The sequence below is a fragment of the Mirounga angustirostris genome, unplaced genomic scaffold, assembly GCF_029215605.1.
Source record: "Mirounga angustirostris isolate CCGP_5_RB_7025 unplaced genomic scaffold, mMirAng1.0.hap1 SCAF_6, whole genome shotgun sequence".
Lineage (NCBI taxonomy): Eukaryota > Metazoa > Chordata > Mammalia > Carnivora > Phocidae > Mirounga > Mirounga angustirostris.
The window spans coordinates 56,924,316-56,944,658 of NW_026991714.1; the positions used below are offsets into that span (position 1 = coordinate 56,924,316).

General features: G+C 35.3%; 2 protein-coding genes across 7 annotated transcripts in view; both read left to right on the top strand.

Moving 5' to 3' along the window:
• Positions 1-20,343, top strand: part of NME7 (NME/NM23 family member 7) — a 273,064-nt gene that overhangs the window by 90,419 nt on the left and 162,302 nt on the right. The window lies entirely within an intron of this gene.
• LOC135364740 (zinc finger protein 436-like) lies at positions 5,414-8,485 on the top strand. Its single transcript, XM_064594362.1, has one exon. The coding sequence runs from the start codon at positions 5,711-5,713 to the stop codon at positions 7,121-7,123; it is 1,413 nt and encodes a 470-aa protein (XP_064450432.1). The 5' UTR covers positions 5,414-5,710; the 3' UTR covers positions 7,124-8,485.

Sequence of the window (20,343 nt, forward strand, 5' to 3'; positions counted from 1 at the left end):
AAATAAGAGTAACAGAAAAGTTTGATCTATGGCTAGGCAATCCTTAGACTGACATTTCTCGCTAATGAAATTAGAATGAAACCTAGTTTCACTGAAAGAAATATATATATTATAATTATAATTGATTCTTATGAGGAAGAAAAAAGGCATACACCTAAAGAAAAATGGAAACTTACAGAAAGGTCTTCAAACAGCTTGGGTTTCCAAATGACATGTTAGGAGATGGGAGGAGTTGACACTGATGAAAAGTGCTAAAGGGACATGATTGCTGTAACTGCTTTTTGAGGGAATTATTAGTAAATGGTACTCTGCCTTTACTCTGCCTTTCTACCTATTCACATATCTTCTTACTGTAGAAAACCTGTGGTTCAAGACTCTCACTTTGGCAATTAGTTAGTTTTGGCAATTAGTTCATTCATAACCTATCACCATGTTGGACCTACTACATTCCTGTGTTACAGACAGTGGCTTGTGTGTCTGCAAAATGGGGAGTGGGTTACTCATCCTAGTTACTTCTCCAGAGCTATTTTCATTGTGCTTATTACCGGATAGCCTAGTAACCAAAGGAATGGTTTGCAGTGTCTCTTTTGGATAATCCTAATGATTTGCATTTCAGCAAATTGAAGTGAGCTCACATGTCTCTGGTGTTTTTGGAATCAATCTTAAAATTTTGGGTAGGTTTATGCTTCAGACTCTCTATTCTGTTTTTCTTATTCTTTAGAATATCTTGTATTTGAGGTTAGGAAAACTTTAAGCCAAGTATTTTTCTTTTTTTTCCTCCAAGTTTTTATTTAAATTCCAGTTGTTTAACATGCAATTTAATATTGGCTTTAGGTATAGAATTTAGTGATTCGTCACTTATATACAACATCCAGTGCTCATCACAAGTGTCCTCCTTAATCCCCATCACCTATTTAAGCCATGCCCCTACCCACCTCCCTCCAGTAACCATCAGTTTGTTCTCTGTAGGTAAGAGTTCTCTGTAGGTAACTTCTTTGCAGCAGTTTTTGCAACTTCTTGGCTTGCCTCCCTCCCCCCACCATGTTCGTTTGTTTTCTTTCTTAAATTCCACATATGAGTAAAATCATATGGTATTTGTCTTTCTCTGACTGACTTATTTTGCTCAGCATAATACTCTCTAGCTCCATCCACATCATTGCAAGTAGCAAGATTTCTTTCTTTTTGATGGCTGATGAATATTCCATTATACACATACACACACACACACACACCACATCTTCTTTATCCTTTCATCAGTCAGTGGACATTTGAGTCCTTTCCATAATTTGTCTATTGTTGATAATGTTGCTATAAACATTGGGGTGCATGTATCCCTTTGAATTAGTATTTTTTTATCCTTTGGGTAAATACCTGGTAGTGCAATTGCTGGGACATAGGGTAGTTCTATTTTTAACTTTTCCTCCATACTGTTTACCACAGTGGCTGTCAGTTTGCATTCTCACCAACAGTTTAAGAGGGTTCTCCTTTCTCCACATCTTTGCCAACACCGTGTTGTTTCCTATGTTGTTAATTTTAGCCATTCTGACAGGTGTGAGGTAACATCTTATTGTAGTTTTGATTTGTATTTCCCTAATAATGAGTGATATTGAGCATCTTTTCATGTATTTGATAGCCATCTGTGCCTTCTTTGGAAAAATGTCTATTCTTCTGACCATTTTTTAACTGGATTGTTTTTTGGGTATTGAATTTTATAAGCCCTTTATATATTTTGGATAATAACCCTTTATCAGATATGCCATTTGCAAATATCTTCTCCCATCCTGTAGGTTGCCTTTTAGTTTTGTTAATCATTTCCTTTGCTGTGCCAAAGCTTTTTATTTTGATAAAGTCCCAATAGTTTGTTTTTGCTCTTGTTTTCCTTGCCTCAGGAGACATATCTAGTAAGAAGTTGCTGCAGAAGCCAAATCTTACTTAATAAACATTAGGCTGAGCAAGAAGATGAAATTTCCACTGTGAGTTGTACAACATTTGGCTTGTATTAATGATAGTTTTTATATAATCTGATTGCTGTTAATGTGGTTCAATGCACATACCTCAAATTCTTCCCAAGTATGGAGTGAGGATAAATTATGCTCTATGTAGATATATGTCTATATCTGTGTATATATCTCTCCAATTTGAGTTCTTGAGGAAAAGTCATCACTAAGAAAATCATCTTATGTTGGTACATAATTAAATAATGTTGAATGTTTTCTTTAGGAACTGTGTTCTTTAGTGTTGGAACTACCAGAATGTTCCCTTTAAGGAATAGACACCAAAGAAATATAGAGGTGGGTAATGCTAAGTTTTAGCTGGGGAATTATCTTAATAGTTTTTATTGGAATTTTTCTTGTATTAATAATTAGTAATCTTCATTATAGAAAACTTAGAAATACAGACAAATGTCTTAAAAACCACTCACTCCCACCATTCAGAGATTCTATTTGCAGTGTGGTGTGTTCTTCCTTCTCTGTCAAACAGAGCCAAACCCAACAACATGTATGTATTTCATAACCATGAAATTGAGCAAAATAATCAAGACTTAAGGATATATGCCGTATGAGTCTATTCATAAAAAGTTCAGATATAGGCAGAAGTCAATTATGTTTTCCAAGGATGCATATATATGTAGTAAAGAATAAAGAAGTACATGGGAAAGGTTATTCCGATCAGGTATTTGCTGAGAAAGGGCAGTGATTGGGGAGGCACATATGGAGGGCTTCTGTGGTGCTGGCAGTATTCTGGTGCTGGCAGTATTTTACATTAGTGGTGGTTACCATAGATATTCACTTTAAAATTGCTTATGAAAATGAGCTTATCTGTTATATATTTTACCACAAAATACATCCTTTTTATATTTTACAGTAAATACATAGAAATTGAGTGAGGCATAGAATATATATATTGGATATTCCTAGAAGAATATATAAGAAGTTCCTAACAGTGATGCCTTTGAGAAGAAGTACTGAGATGCTGGGATGGGAGGGAGACACTTTCATTATACACCTTTTTATTTCCATTTTGCATGTTTTCTGATGAAGAATGGTCTTAAAAATTGAGTGATAGAGGGTAGAGAAAACTGAGACAAAAAATACAAAATTTAAGAATTTAACATCTTTCTGACTTCCTTGTTAAGACTGTATAGGTTTGGAGTAGTGTGATTTAGGAAAAATATGACTGAAAATTAAAATCATAGGCTTTTCGGGTCACATTACCTTTTTTCGTGGTCAGGAGAATGTTTTTTGTGATGCCCTGCTGTCCTCAGAGATCTGTCTCACAGTCCTGGTTCTCGAATGTTGTATGCATCTAGGTCATCTGGCGGCCTTATTAAAATAAAGATTCCTGGGCTCTACCTCCAGAGTGTCCAATTAAGTAGGTCTTCATTTCCGTCAAATCTCCAAGTCATGGTCATGCTATTACTGCTTTTGCAGGGACTACATTTTGAGAACCAGTAGACAGGAGAGTTGCCCCCTACATAAGGACTGTACTGGAAAATCGAACAAAAATGGAGGCTTGTACCCAGGGCAAGATAGTATGTGCTTCCAACAGACAAGCAGCAGGAGTTATATAATTTGTGGCCCATGTTGTTGGCATTATGTCTGTTTTTAAGCCTATTTATGAATGACAATATAGGTCTTGTCAGCTGAGGAAATCAGAACCACTTAAAATCATTAGAAGAAACAATATTCTTGAGGTAGATGTCTAAATTTGTGGATTTCCTTAACTGTGACTTTGGGTAGCTGGAATAAAAAAGATCAATGTACTCATTTGAAAAAACTGAGACAAAAAATACAAAATTTAAGAATTTAACATCTTTCTAAAGATATTAAATAAAAGACTAGCTGTGGGAATTTTTTTAAGTAGGCTCCATGCCCAATGTGGAGCCCAAGGTGGGATTTAAACTCATGACCCTGAGATCAATATCTGAGCTGAGATCAAGAGTTGGACACTTAACCGACTGAACCACCCAGGCACTCCAAGAATCTTTCTCTTTTATGTCTTTTAAAGAGACAAAAAACTGAAGGGTGCATGGGTGGTTCAGTTGGTTAAGGGTCTGCCTTGGGCTCAGGTCATGATCTCAGGGTCCTTGGATCTAGGTCCAGACCCTGCCTTGGGCTCCCTTCTCAGCAGGGAGTCTGCTTGCCCTTACCCCCACTCATGCTCTCTCTCACTACCTCTCTCTCTCAAATAAATAAATAAAATCTTAAAAAAAAAAAAAACAAAGGGAAAAGATTTGTTTTGTTCATGTTGGAACTAATGCAACCATGGTTTGAGTTACTTTTTCAGTCTTTTTCATTGTGTTTGCCTAGAAGATTAACAAATTTCCATCGATGAGTTATAACATGTATAGCTCTTGTATAATTCATGAAAATCTCCTAAAAATATGAAGTCTACTTCTAATGGGATTGTGCTTATTCTACCCTCCACAAGAGGGGCTGCCTCTTTCAAAATTAGACTCTCACCCTGTATTGAAGCTGGCAATACCCTGTGGTGTAGAAACTTAGTATTGCTTTGTGGCTGTGTGATTGACTTGTTTTCTGTAGTAACCTGGCATTGACTTGTAATTCTGATGACCTATTTGCCTATTATTACAAAATTTTCAGTTTCTGGTCTATCTACCCAGTACTCTATTTTTGTTTTTCTTGGGGGTGTCCTTGTTTTAAAATTGTGATCTCATTTCAGCCATGATAGCTGTTCTTGGCTTTTGTTGTGCTGAGCCTATCCTTGTCTTCACAGCAAGGAGGGGTTGACTGTCTTTTCCTGGAGATCTTAGATCCTGTGCATCTTCTCTGTTGTTCCTAAGTTGGTATAGAGCCTGCTTTTACTATTTTCTACTCACTTAATTACATTATGAATTTTAAATACACTGAGTTACCATATTGCGGGTACATCTGTAAAGCTACATTGGTTATTCTTTTTATTGCCTTATAAGGAATTTACAGATTATGGTTCTTGGGACATTGGTAAGGATAAATATATATTTTAGATCTGGGTGTGTGGTATAAGTGGAGAATCAGAAATGCTATTGGATGAATTAGGTCTATTTTTTTATTAAGCCTACTTGCTCTTAGAATAGATTTTATGATCAGCTAATGGAATAATTTGAGATCCTTAAGACCTAAAAGCCTCACTAGTTCTCACTTTAACAGTTCTGCTAAACACACTCTCATCTGTAGTTGATTTAAAGAGATTCTACAATATTTTTCCTTACTAAAAGGCAGAAAATTAGAACACATTTGCAGTCAAACTAATTTGCAGGTATATCTTCTCTTCTATTAAAAATTACTGGGAGATTATCAGTGAAGTGGTCTTGCCCAGAAACATATTGCAGTCTAGGAAACAGAAAGCTTTTCCACCTGGTTTTTATGCCCCAGGATATTTGTTATGCATGTCTGCTAGGATTAGTTTTAAGTTCCTTCTGTTGAATTTAGTAGTGCTTGTGATTTCTTTTGTATTTCAGCATTGAAAATTAATCTAAACTCTTATAATCTCTAGCTCTGATTTGGCTTTTACACTAATCACATTTTAAAGGCAAACTAGCCCTATTTTTTAGTTAAAATACTTTTTAATTTTATTTCACTGGATTTAAATTGTAAAAGAAATCAAATTCCTCCAATTTGGTTTAAACTGGTTATTAAGCCTCCTTTAGCGCTGTCTGCTAGCTGCTTTTCCTGCTCTATCTTCTGGGAGGTGAATCCTTGAGTCCGTGATGGCAGCCACCCTGCTCATGGCTGGGTCCCAGGCACCTGTGACATTTGAAGATATGGCCATGTACCTCACTCGGGAAGAATGGAGACCTCTGGACCCTACACAAAGGGACCTTTACAGGGATGTTATGCAGGAGAATTACGGAAACGCTGTCTCATTAGATTTTGAGATTAGGAGTGAGAACGAGGTGAATCCAAAGCAAGAGATTAGTGAAGATGTAGAATTTGGGACTGCCTCTGAAAGACCTGTTGAGAATACTGAGGAAAATCCTGAAAATGAAGAGGACTTTGAAAGCGGGGATAGACCAGAAAGACAGTGGGGAGATTTAACAGCAGAAGAATGGGTAAGCTATCCTCTTCAACAAGTCACTGATCTGCTTGTTCACAAGGAAGTCCACACAGGCATCCGATACCATATATGCTCTCATTGTGGAAAGGCCTTCAGTCAGATCTCAGACCTTAATCGACATCAGAAAACCCACACTGGAGACAGACCCTATAAGTGTTATGAATGTGGAAAGGGCTTCAGTCGAAGCTCACACCTTATTCAGCATCAAAGAACACACACTGGGGAAAGGCCCTATGATTGTAATGAGTGCGGGAAAAGTTTTGGAAGAAGCTCTCACCTCATTCAGCACCAGACAATCCACACTGGAGAAAAGCCCCACAAATGTAACGAGTGTGGGAAAAGTTTCTGCCTGCTGTCTCACCTAATCCAGCACCAAAGGACACACAGTGGAGAAAAGCCCTATGAGTGTGAGGAGTGTGGGAAAAGCTTCAGCCGGAGCTCTCACCTAGCTCAGCACCAGAGGACCCACACAGGTGAGAAGCCTTATGAGTGTAATGAATGTGGACGAGGCTTCAGTGAGAGATCTGATCTCATCAAACACTATCGAGTCCATACGGGGGAGAGGCCCTACAAGTGTGATGAGTGTGGGAAGAATTTCAGTCAGAATTCTGACCTAGTGCGCCATCGCAGAGCCCACACAGGAGAAAAGCCGTACCACTGTTATGAATGTGGGGAGAATTTCAGCCGCATCTCGCATTTGGTTCAGCACCAGAGAACCCACACCGGGGAAAAGCCATACGAATGTAATGCTTGTGGGAAAAGCTTCAGCCGGAGCTCTCATCTCATCACACACCAGAAAATTCACACTGGAGAGAAGCCCTATGAGTGCAACGAGTGTTGGCGAAGCTTTGGTGAAAGGTCAGATCTAATTAAACACCAGAGAACCCACACAGGAGAGAAGCCCTATGAGTGTGTACAGTGTGGAAAAGCTTTCACTCAGAGCTCCAACCTCATCACACATCAAAGAGTTCATACGGGAGAGAAGCCTTATGAATGTACCGAATGTGAGAAGAGTTTCAGCCGGAGCTCAGCTCTTATTAAACATAAGAGAGTTCACACTGACTAAGTCCTGTAATTACAAGAAATGATTCATTTGAAGGTACAATTTTATTTGATATCAAAGAGCACTCTGAAGACTGAGCTTCTTTTACCATACTGAATTTCTTTGTGGGCCATGGTTTAAAACATCAAAGAAGATAAGCCATTTGCAGTTCTGACCCACAACTCTGGGAATGTTATCCCCTCCTCGAAAGTAGTGATTTTTATTCATTTGATATTAATGAAGTACTTCATCAAAATCAGCCCCACAAATAACTGGGAATCAGAAGACCAGGGGATAAATGCTGGTAAATACTCAGGCCTGGAAATGGAGTAAATCTTTAAAACTTATTTCTCTCATCCTTGGCCCAAAGAACTATGCTAGGGGAAATGTTGGACTGTAATAGGGTGGTCACAGCTGCTTCGGAAAAAGACAACCAGAGACTGCCTGAATTGCCACACCTATTCACTCTCCATAGTAGTTGGGCACACACATCTTCCCCTTCAAAAGGCTTTTTCCTTGAGCTGCTCATGCATTTATATCTTTCCATCTTTCTGAGAGCAGGATTCTGCACAATGAAGGCAATGATCAAAACTTTTTTTCCTCATTGTTTCTAATTTAACTTTATTAAAGCTTGCATCTTTGCAAAAGCTAACTGAAGATACAGATTGAAGGGAAAAATGAGACACAGGTTTGGGGACCAAGGACTTATCAGTGGTAGTGACTTTAGCAAGAGATGCCCACTGTTGTTACTGCCATTAATCAAAATGTATTCATTTTCTTTGGGGATCATTGTAGGGAAAATATCTTCAAGGAAAGCTAGGACCATACTGATGGTGGAGTGTAAGAAGCAAGTGGGATTGACCACTTCAGGGAAGGAAACACAGAATTCCTCTGCAAGAAACACCACCGGTCCTTTCTGTGTTCTTCCCCCTCTACCCTTTAAGATCAATTCTCTGTATACTGCTAAATGTAGAATTTGATAAGGGCCACATCCCAGTGTTTATCTTGGCTTGCATAAGGGCATGTGTAATGTACAGTAAAACGTGTATTCCTGTAATTTTTCAGTAGCAGAAACTGAATTCACACAGAATTAGCATGTTCTTGGGTGATGTTGATCATGTGACAGAACTACAGACAACTCCAATGTGAGAAATGTCCTTTTGTTTTCATTTTTTTCTAAGGAAAATATTTAAACCCTAGTGCTCTAGTGTGCACTCTCCTGTAAGATCTTTGTACAGAACTAAGCACTTGTTTATGTGTATCAGTCAATTATGGGAGATAATGACTGGACAGAGAGGGTGATTGTCCTGTTCTCAGACTGAATTGTCTTCTCTTTGGGCTAGTCACAAGGAATTAATAAACCTAGATAGGAATGTATTTCCATCCTCTCAGTCTACAGATACATGTGGTTAAAATGAGAGTTGACCCAATTTAAGCCTGTTAGTGTCAGTTCTCCTTATCCCAGCCCACCATAGGAATTAAGAAATACCCCAGATGTTGATGCTTACCCAGGCATTTGGGGGTGGCAGTGTGAGGGGGCTAGAGTAAGGAATATATATTTTTGAGCGTGCCCCCAGGTTCTTTCTACTGTGCTTTATTGTGAGTGTTGTAACATTTGAAAAATACTTCTGCCATAGCTCTTTGGGACTTGGTGTGTTAAAGGAGCCAGTGGTTTCTCGGGTAATCTACTAAAATGAGTCATTAGGACCCACAGCTGTGTGGGACTGCATCCTTTGCAGCGACACAGCCTTGAAAGTAACAAAATGAAACACCACTCAGTCAAGGAGGTCTCTTTATTATGTTGCCACTCCTATTGAAATACAAACTTGGGCAGGGAGCATGTTTGGTGTTCTATACAAAATCTAGCCGACTGTGGGTATTCATATTTTAATTGTTGAATGACTTAACATGTTCTTGATGACTAAAAAAAAAATAAACTGGTTATTAATATTCCATATCATTTATTTATAGATCAGTTTTGTTAGTTTATGCACTCTTAGTTATGTCAGGATTAAAACTTTTCTTTCACAAGTTCTTACTCAAATAAAAGGCAGGACTTCTTCATTGACATTTTTCTATCTTTCAGTTTCATTTCTCACCACCTGTATTTGTATCTGTACTGTGGAGTGTAGCATCCACACTATGGTGAATTGTCTTGCCTGGCAGCTGCTTTAAAGTTTCCTTTTGTATGTAGTTTTGATCATGAGTGTCCTTTTCATGGGCTCTTGTTTCTATGAGTAATGTTTTGTTTTCATCTATTTATGTCTTCTTATTGCATGGAGTAAGCTTAACATTCATGGTAAAGGTGTTTTTCAAGTTATCCCACAGTAGAGGGGCATGTTTCTTGGCTTCAAGGTTGCTTTCAGGTGTGTATGTTACTATAGAATACAAATATTATGATATCAAGGGAGAATATACAGATTCCAAGAAAGACCTTAATATCAGAATAAGTTATTTCCATAGGAAATATTTTTTGATGCAGAGAATTGTAGCAAATTGAAACTACTAGATTATTAATTATGAAAACCAGTTTTGTCATACTTTTGAAGAATATTGTTCATCTACTTTGTTAACAACTTTTCTCTTAATGATTTTCTCTCTGTAAAAGTTTTCTAGCACTACTAATAAATAGAAAGTGATCATTGTTTCTCTTTTTCTTTCAAATTTTGATAAGCATCAAAATGGTTAGAATGAAGGAAACCCTAAACTCTGAATAACAATAAACTGGGTGATGATTTTGCAAACATTTGAAAATTTACTAGATATATATTTTAAATTCTTCTGTTATTGATTTTGTAGTATATATTCAGAAGATAAAAAATGATAAGTTGTGCACATATAAATAATGTATATTTTTGCATATTGTAGGGGATACAAACTTTTACCTTTACCTTCTTAGAATCTTTTGGGGGGGAGCCTGAGAAATTAGCATAAAAGATCAAGAGGAGACAGGCATACAAATTTATTTAATACAAGTTTTACATGACACAGGAGCCTTCATAAGGAATGACGACCCAAAGAAATAGAGAAAACCTACTTGCTTTTATATTAGGTTGAACAAAGGCGGTTATGCCAATTGTGGAGGTGACTGAGCTATGTGGGATGGCAGAAGGAAGAGAAGAATGATTTTCACAAGGTCTGTTTGTATAGAATTCTCAGCTTCAACTCATCCTTATTGATAAGATTGTTGCTTTCTTATTGGTATGGGGAGGATATTTTTCATATGGGAATTTCATCTCCTGCTTTTAAGAAAAGGAAGGTCAGAGTGTTTTTCTTGTATTTGCTGATATACTTGAATGTCTTTAACTCAGAATAGTCAATATACCAGAGCAATGTATTTTGGGGGCATGTTCTGAGCTCCTTCAATATACATTAACTATTTAATTGAATTATATATACAAGTGAATTAAATATTTCTATTTTATTGTAGTATGACATAATCAGATACTAGGGCTAGCAGAACTGGGTTTAAATTCAGTTCTGTCTCATTCGAGGGCATGTTTTTCCCTTGAGTATAGATGATAAAAATCTATAAAATGAAGATAATAGTACTTGCCTCAGAGGGCTGTTGTGAGGATTACATGAAATAATATGAATAGCACATACAATACATACAAGAAAGAAGACTAACTGTCCTCTCCCAAATTTGTGTTATCCTTCCAGTGTAGACTTGATTTTGATAAGTGACTGTCCTGTCGGAGACTATTTTCTAACTTTCCTTGTACAGTCATGTCACTGGGTTTGTTGAAAAGGCTATCTCTTCTCCATTAAAGTGCTTTTATGTCTTTGTCAAAAATCATATTTGTGTGGAAATCATATTTGTGTGGATCCATTTCTAGGTTTTCAATCTGTTCCATTGATCTGTATGTCTGTTGCTCTGCCAGCCCTGCACAGTCTTGATTACTATAGCTATACAATAGTTATGAAATTGAGTAGATTGACTTCTTTGACTTTTTCTTGTAATTGTTTTGGCTGTTCTAGTTCCTTTACTTTTGCATATAATTTTAGGATAATCTTGTCTGTATCTACAAAATATCTTACTGGGAGTTTGATAGGAATTGCACTAAATCTATATATCAGTTTGAGGAGAATTGACATCGTTACTGTGTTAAGTCTTCTAAATCATGGATACGATGTAATTCCATTTATTTAGGTTTTCAGTTCAGCATCTTGTAGTTTTCATAACAAGTCCTGTGCATGTTTTGTTAGATTTATGCCTAGTAATTTTTTCTTTTTGAGTAATTATAAATGATGTTGTAGTTTCAATTTCGATGTTCATATATTTGTTGCTAATATGTAGATATACAGTTGAGTTTTGTATGTTTATCTTGTGGTGAAGTCAATATTAGTTCTAGAATATTTTTTGTAGTTTTTTGGATTATCTGTATAGACATTCTGTCATATGCAAATAGGGGCAGTTACATCTCTTTCTTTCTGATCTGTATGCCTTTTCTTTCTTTATTAGCTGGCTTGAACTTTTTTTTTGATATTCAGATAACTTTATTATTTTTTTATTATTATGTTCAATTCTGGCTTGAACTTCTGACACTATATTGAATAAGAACAATGAGAATGGGCAATCTTGCCTTTTACCGTTAGGCATAAGGTTAGCTTTAGTTTTTTTGTAGATGCTCTTTATGAAGTTCAGGAAGTTCCCTTCTATTCCTATTTTTCTGAGAGTTTTGATCATGAATAGGTGTTGAATTTAAAAAATTTTTTTTCTGGATCAGTTGATATGATCATGTGATTTTTTCTTCCTTAAGCCTGTTAATATAGCAGATTACATTTATTAATTTTTTTTGAACAATGAACCAGGCTTGCATTCTTGAAATAAACCTCACTTGGTCATGATGTATAGTTCTTTATATATATTGCTGAATTTGATTTGCTAATATTTTGTTAAGGATTTTTACAACTATATTCATTATTGATATGTAGCTCCATAGTTTTTGTACTTTGTCTGCTTTTGGTATTAAGGTAATACTATTTTCATAAAATGAATAGGAATTATCCTATTTATATAAGTTTATATTGTACCTTTTTTCTGTGCAATTAAATAATATTTGAAAACATTTTAAAATCTGAATAATAGTTGTAGGAATGTACTCCTCTTTACCTTTTCCTTGCTTTATTATTTAAAAATTTTAAAATGTTATTATTAATACTTCTATGATTAGTCTTTTCCTGTGTAAATCCTTGTGGATCTCTTACTTATCCTTACAATAATTTCAAGAGATGCAATTCTTATATCAAATGATAAATTTTTAAAGTTTTTGGTAAACCCCAATTTATCTTCCAGAAAGAGGGTGTCAAGTGCTTCCATAGTGGTGTGTATATGAGATTACCCAGTTCATTATATTCTAACTCCTAAATGTTATTGTTTGATTTGGTATGGTTTCTTCTGATTTGTTACTCTGATATTTATTCTTGTGTCAATCAACACTGTTCCAATCATTCTTTAGGAGAGTACTTCTAAATTCCCAAGATTTTGAGTTTTGTTGTTAACTTTTCTGGATATTTTCTCATTTTATTGTATGTTAGTCAAATAAAATGGCCAATATAATTTTTATTTATTATAGTTATGTTGGTGGGATGTTTAAATTATGCTTAATCTTTAAAAAATCTTCTATTTATAATATTTTTTATTGAGTCTGCAAAAGTTTGAGAATGCTATGTTTCTATTTATCTCTTCTTTACTTCTGATATTATTTTTCTTTATTAATAATGTGTCATATATTCTGTGCATATAGATTTGTGATATTCTAGTTTTACTTTTTTAAAAATATCCTAAGATATTTTTTCCCCTGACTTCTATTTTGTTCATTGTTAATATTGCTACCCCCCTTTGGCATTTTGATTTTGTTCACTATATCAGAATTAGGGGATTCGAGCTGGGTTTCTATCAGCTGCGCTAACAGTGTCCTCATTAGCCACCTTACTTACATAAGACAGGATAGACTGCAGCCTGAGAAAGAAAGGTTGTAGTAGGAAGGGTGGAAAAAGACGAAACAGTGGAAGAGAGATAGTGGAAGAGAGAGCACGTGTCAGCTCCCAAGTGAGGACCTCCTTCTTCCTTCTTTTCTTGCTCAGATTTACTTCTAGCATGAATCACTGTGTTTGCCAGGTACTGCTGGCTTCTACAACCATGGCTTTTCTTCTCTTGAGAACCAGTGGGTCTGTCAGGCTCTGTGGTGCCTGGAGCTGGTGTTGCTGTGGCCCTGGTTACCTATTTCTCATCCATCAGTGCAGCCATCTCATTAGGTGTGATGACCTGGACACTAGCATCAGCCTCCTTGAGATGTCTTGGCAGCACAGTGTTCCCTTGTGAAATGGGAGGTATAAAATGCTTGCATTTTAACAGAACTGCTAAAATTAGATTCATGCTAATTCTGTAAGCAAAGCTATGTATTCAGCTGAATTTACACTAATTCACTTGTGACTATTCTTATCTATGACTGCTAACATTACCTAATAGTGCTATTGTGTGCCATTGGCTGGTCTAAGAATTTTACATATAAAGACACGTTTAATCCTCATTACATACCTATGAGGGAGGAACTATACTTTTTACAAATGAGGAAAGAAACTGAGACCATATAGAGGTTAAATTGAGATAGGCCAAGGAGAGAGCTTTTCAAACTGGATTATTTGCCAAGATGTAAACATCTGTGGCCTAGAGAGCAAATTGATACTTAGCCCCTGGCCAAATATCTCATGTGTAGGTATTGATAATCTTCCTCTTCTATGCCATACTGTGGGAGGTTTTACCCTTCCTTGGCAACTGTAAGGAGAGAGAGAATAACTCATTTTTAACTCTGGACTGTTTTGAGCAATATAATCCTAATTCAGCTCTTAAGGGCTGCCTTCCTAAGTGCTCTTCCTTTTAGGGGTGATGATGATAGGTAACAGAACCAAATCAAGGCAGATCTGCTAACATTGGTTTATTGACCCTGATCAAATACCAGGTCAGAGGGAGAAACAATAGATTTCCCCAAAAAATACAACTTATATATTTATTTAAAACTGAAAAAATCCCATCTTTATTTTTGTTTCCACTTTAGATTCAATCTGGGTTTTCATAATAATTCTTGGGAGAAGCTTGTCCCAATTCCCAAGACTTTCATAATGTTGCTGCTTCCATACCCAAATAAGTCTTGGACATTATTTTAGCACCTCATTATATCTGTACCTCATTATACCTGCTTTGGTGACTTGGGATACCTTTTTCTGACACCTGTGCATCCATCCTGGATCATATAAGCCTGGTGCCAGTTTGTTTTCTTCCAAGTGGTACCCACCGTGTCATATGATTTAATGTGAAAATTTAGTGTGAAAAGTTTTGCTCTGCCTTTTTGCTTATTGATACCAATTGGTGTTAAAGTGCCTGTTTTGTTCAGTTGCCTTGCGTTTTTGTTTCCCTATTTGGTACAAGCCAGTTTTAATTAATTAATTAATTCTTTTTAAGCCAGTTTTAATTTAAATGGTTAAGTCTATTATTTCTAAAAATACTATTTGAACTTCAGTGTACCTGAATAGTATCAGTTTCTTCTCTTATGCTCTCCAACCATGATCATTTTATGAAGTTTGTGGACAGAGGGAGGAATCATCTTCTAATCCCACTTATTGATCATTTGGCCATGCCTAGGATTTTCCCCAGGAGATTTATTGTTGTCTATAAATCCTCTTTTATCACACATTGGAATACCACACCTTTTTTTTTTTTTTAAACTGTTTCTTCTTTTTCCATCCTTCCTACTACAACTTTCTTTCTCAGGCTGCAGTATAGCCTCTCTTATGTAAGTAAGGTGGTCTAATGAAGACACTGTTAATGCAGCTGATAGAATTCTAGCTCAAATCCCCTAATTCTCTCTCATTTAACTATTCTGCTGGAAGAAAGGAAGAGACTGCTCTAGGCTTAGGGAGGACTCTAAACAGAGACTTGGTTAACATCTCTCCTCTCTGGATTTTATATTTACTTCTCTTGACTGTCAGCTTCATGTTCTTAGATAAGCTTTGCCAAGCACCTTGGGAGAGAGGGACATTGCCAGCAGTGCAGGGCTCACGTACTTATGAATGTAGTGGAGAGTGTTTTTTTCCCTGGTTCTAGTTAAAAAAAAAAAAAAAAGTCTCAGGGAAGGACTCTGATTGGCTTTTGCCAATGACAGGCCCATCCCTATGTGCATTACTCTGGCCCTAGGAGAGGGCTAATAGGTCTGCTGCCACCTCTTGACTACATGCTGGAGACCACAGTCATAGAGTAGTATAGGAAGATGGCAGGCAACTCCCTTTCCAATCAAATGACTAGTGAGATCAGTTTTTCTAAAATAGGATGGGGGCTTCTAATTCCAGGAGAAGCAAGAGTTTTTAGAAAAACAAAGCAATAGATCTCTAATATTGATGATTTGATACAGCGTGGCCACTTGTTAAGAGGCTTTTGAACAATCCAAATGAAAGGTATAGGGATGTGAACTAAGGCACTGGGAGTGGAGATGGAGAGGTGATTTGACGTTCAAAAAATTTAAGCGCATTCATGGAGTTATAAGCAAACCATTAAAAAGCAAATTAGTTATGCAAACACCAACCAAATAAAAAAAGGAGTCTGCTTTGTTTGACCCTTTTGAACTTGTTTGCTTCATGGCATGCAATTTTACTTTTTTTTTCTTTTTGCTACTTCATTTACATAGTTATTGTTATTTGTTCAGTCATCTGAACATTTTCTATCTAGAACAAAGTAAAGGACATATGGTTATTGACAGTTTGTTGTTTCAAGCTGTTAAACACAGAACAGGTTTCTTAAATGCCTCTCTATCCTGCCTCCACACATAACCAACTGAATATAAAAAAAGCAATATCCTTGACTCATGTCTGACTGTTCTTGGCAGAATGGCAATGTTACTTGAACTATCTTTTTTAGTGGTTTATCTGTGAATAGAATTATTATGTTCAAGTGATACATTTCACGGGGCATGGTTTAATGTGATTATAGATTTATAATAGATGTAGATTGTCTATTTGTATTGGTTAATGCCTGGGGCTTAATATTGCTTCCATATTTAGATCAGGATTCTTATGTAATCATGTAAAGCATTTTCTTTATAAAAAATAAGACCCTTTGAGGTACCTGTGAGATCAGATCTATTTTCATAAAAATAATCAGTTTATTTGCCTTTTAAAATATGGTGACATTTGCACTAATGGTGCAAAACCAGTGGTAGATCAAACTGCTGGTGCCTTAGCAAAATGAAGATAGTGGTAGCAAACTGTACTATGGACTAGTAGTCACTGTATTTTTAACTATCATGTGCTTGCAGGAAAAACCACTTTCACTTAAGAACGTCCTTGATAAAGCAGTGAAAATTATTAATTTTATTAATTCTTGACCTTCAAGTATATGTCTTTTTACTATTGTGTGTGAAGAAATGGGAAGTATATATAAAACACTTCTGCTCCATACTGAAATATAATGCGATCTTTAGGAAAAGTACTTGTATAGTTGTTTGAGTTGTGAGCTCAACTAGATGGCTTTTCCATGGAATGTCATGTTTACTTGAAAGAATGACTGACAAAGTATGCTTCTTCAAAGTTGGGCATTTGGCATGAGTTTTTCTTGAAATAAGTAGGCCTATTATTTCAAAGAAATGATGACCGACAAAAGTTGTTGCCAAAGATAAAAATCCCGAAGAAGGTAAAATGCAAATGAAAATCATAATTAGGATCTTGCAAACTGTATTTACCACCTTAAGCTTGACAGTTGCCTAATAACTTACAGACTATTCTGATGAAATTGGTGGTGATGTTAACAAATGTGATTTTTTTTCCTGATGTACTACTGTAATGAAAATAGTCAGCATTTGGAAGATCTGCATAACTCAGTGAACTAATAGTTTCCAAATGATCAGTATGTGGTATTATAAAATCACGCATGGGTAAAAGATTCTTCCAAATTATACCATAGACCAGTGGATTTTAACGTAACAGAGTAAAAAAAAAAAAGTTCATTGGTAGAAGTTTGAAATTATATGATACAGTGAGCTTTTAAGAAATACCATTTGTCAGATAAAGAAGAATGTATACATTTATATTAAAGGCTATTAAAATACTTCACTATTTTCTAACTAAATATACTTTAACCAAAACAACACATAGCAGCAGATTGAAAGCTGAAACAGATGTAAGAACGCAGCTGCTTTCTATTAAGTTAGACATTAGGAGATTTTTGAAAATGGAAAACAATGCCACTCATTAATTTTTTTTGGAAAATCTAGTCATTTTTCTCACAAAATATTATTTATGTCACCATGTAAAGAATTTTTGTTGTATTGAAATTAATAAATATTTAAGAATTTTCTTAATTTTCTTAAATTTGTTCATTTATACATAATAAATTTTGATAGATATAATCTATATAAATACAAACTTTTTAAAAGAGTCTTTAATAATTTCTAAAAGCTAACGTGTCCATGAGACCAAAAGTTGTGAGAACTGGCCTATTGGATAAAACCCAAACAAACCTCTAAATACGGTCTATAAGTACTTCTGTCATATGTCTTCTGCCACCTCCCCTGCCTTCTCTCCTGTCTGATTTCCCCTCCACCAGAAGAACCATCCCTGCTTTATATCTCTGTACCTTTGCTCAGTGCTCTGTTTGTCACGAACATCCATCTTCCTCCAGCTCTCTGTCTAAAGTACTGTCTTCCAAATGTCTCTTAGGGCATTTATCTTCTTAGGACATTATAAATTCTCCTTTATCGGGAATTAATATAACCACTTCAGCTTTCTTATACCTATTGTTTGCATGGTATCTTTTTCCATCATTTATTTTCAACCTACCTATGTCTTTATATTTAAAATTGGTTTTCCGTTGATAGCATATAATTGGATCTTATTTTGTTAATTTATCTAAAATCTCTGCCTTAAATGGGAATTTTTAGTTCACTAACATTTAATGTAATTATGATTGGTTTTAGGATTACTATTTTATTATTTGTTTTCTATTCTCCCCTCCCCCATTTTTGATCTTTATCTTTTCTTTTTTTGGATTAATTGATATTTCTAAGAATCCCATTTTAATTTATTCATTGGCCTTTTAGGTATAAATCTTTTCTTTCTTTCTTCGTCTTTTTTTTAGTGGTTACACAAGGACTTTGGATCTCAAATTTCAGTGTATAACAGAATTACATGGAGGGTCTATTAAAACAATGATTTCTGGTCTATACTCACTGAGATTCTGATTCATTGGATCCAGCATTGGTCCTGAGAATTTGCACTTCTAACTGGTTCCTGGTAATGTTGATGCAGCTTATTTGAGTATACCTCCTGAATTTTCAGTCTATTTAAAATGTATTGAATTTTATTACTTCACATAAAATGTGGAAATTTTTCAGTTATAAAGGTCCATTTTCTCCCTCTACCTGGTTTGTGTTATATTTCTAATATGTATTACATTCACATACATTTTAAAACCATAATACAATGTTAAAATTTTTGCTTTAATCAGGCATATGTATTTTCAAGAAATTAAGAGGAAAACATACTTTTTGTATTTACCCACATATTTACCTTTAATTATACTTATTTCTCCTGAAGATCCTATTTTTAATCTTGTTTCATTTTCCTTCAATTTAAGTAACTTCTATTAACATTTCTTGAAGTAGGAGTTTGGTGAAAACAAATTCCTTTATGTTCTTTTATCTCAAAGTGTCTTTATTTTACTGTGATTCTTGAAGTGCTGGGCATAGAATTTCAAGTTGACAGTTTGTTTTTCTTTTAGCACATTAAAAATGTTCAGCTGTCTACTAGCCTCCCTTTTTCTTATGAGAAGTCAGCAGTCATTGAAATTGTTATTCCCTATATACAATGAGTCATTTTCTCTGGCTGCTCTCAAGAGTTTCTTTATTTTTGATTATTAGCAGCTGGATGATGATGTGCGTGGTGGTTTTCTTTACTTAAAAAAATTCTGCTTGTGATTGGTAAAAAGCATAAATTTAGATTCAATAGGTCAGCAAATTTGGAAAAATTCAGCCATTAGATTTCTAAATATTTTCTGTCTTATTTTAGGCTCCAATTACATATATATTAGACTTTTTGGTATTGTTTCATCCTGCTACCCTGTTCATTGTTTTTAAAAAATTGTCTATCCTTTCTTCAAATGGGATAAATTTTGTTGATCTCTTTTCAGATTGTTTGACTCATTCTACATTGAAATTTCTTCTACTCTTAAGTCTCTATTCTGAATTTTGTAGCTCAGATATTGTATTTTTCATTTGATTCTTTTTGCAGTTCTTAATCCCTGTTGACATTTCCTATCTTTTCATATATTTTGAGTGTATTTTTCTTTTATTCATTAAACAGTTATAACAGTTACTTTAAAATCTTTGTTTTTTAATTGTAACATCTGGGTCATCCGAGGTTGGTCTTCATTGATTCTCTTTTGTCTTGGGGATAGTCATGTTTTTTTGTGTCCTCATACATCAAATAATTTTGGATCATCTCCTGAATATTGTGAATGAGATATTACAAAATTCTAGATGTCACTTCTTCAAAGATATATTGGTATTTTAAATACAACCAGTAAACTTGCTGAATTGATCAGAAATCCCTGTTTCCACTTTGGTGGGTAGTAACTCAAAACTCCATTCAGTTCTTTTCATCTTCGCTGGGCTTCTTGGGAGTCTGCTCCATGTATGAATGCTTCAGTTTTCCCAAGATTTGAGCAACATTGATACACAGAAGTCAGGTTTTCCTCTCTGGATTTTCTTTTTTCTGGGATTATCTTTCTACTTACTTTCCAGTGTCTGTGGTTGCCTAAACCTTATCTTCTAGTTCTTTAAGTTTGCTAATTCTGTGGGCCTTCAGTCAGAGTTTTAGTGCAGACTGTGGCTTTCCCTCAAGCTGACCACTGCAAAAACAGGGATCCCACTCAGTGCCTCCAGGTGGTTGTGTTTTTATGTTTTTTCTGGAGTTTATAGTTGTTATCTGAGGGAAGGTTATTCCAATAGGAGCTACTCAGTCATAGCAGAAACAGAACTCTCTCTCTTTCTTTTTTTGCTTTATATATTTTAAAAGGCTACCTTTATCATGAGAAGAAAATAGCCACCAATATATTTCTCTAATCAATTGTTTTTTTTTTTTTCTTTTACATTTACCTTAACTTCATTTTGGATTACTGTTTGTATGTGGCATGAAGTAAGTATGAACTTTTTTTTTCTCAGATCACTAAGCCAATATTTTTAAATAATCCTTTT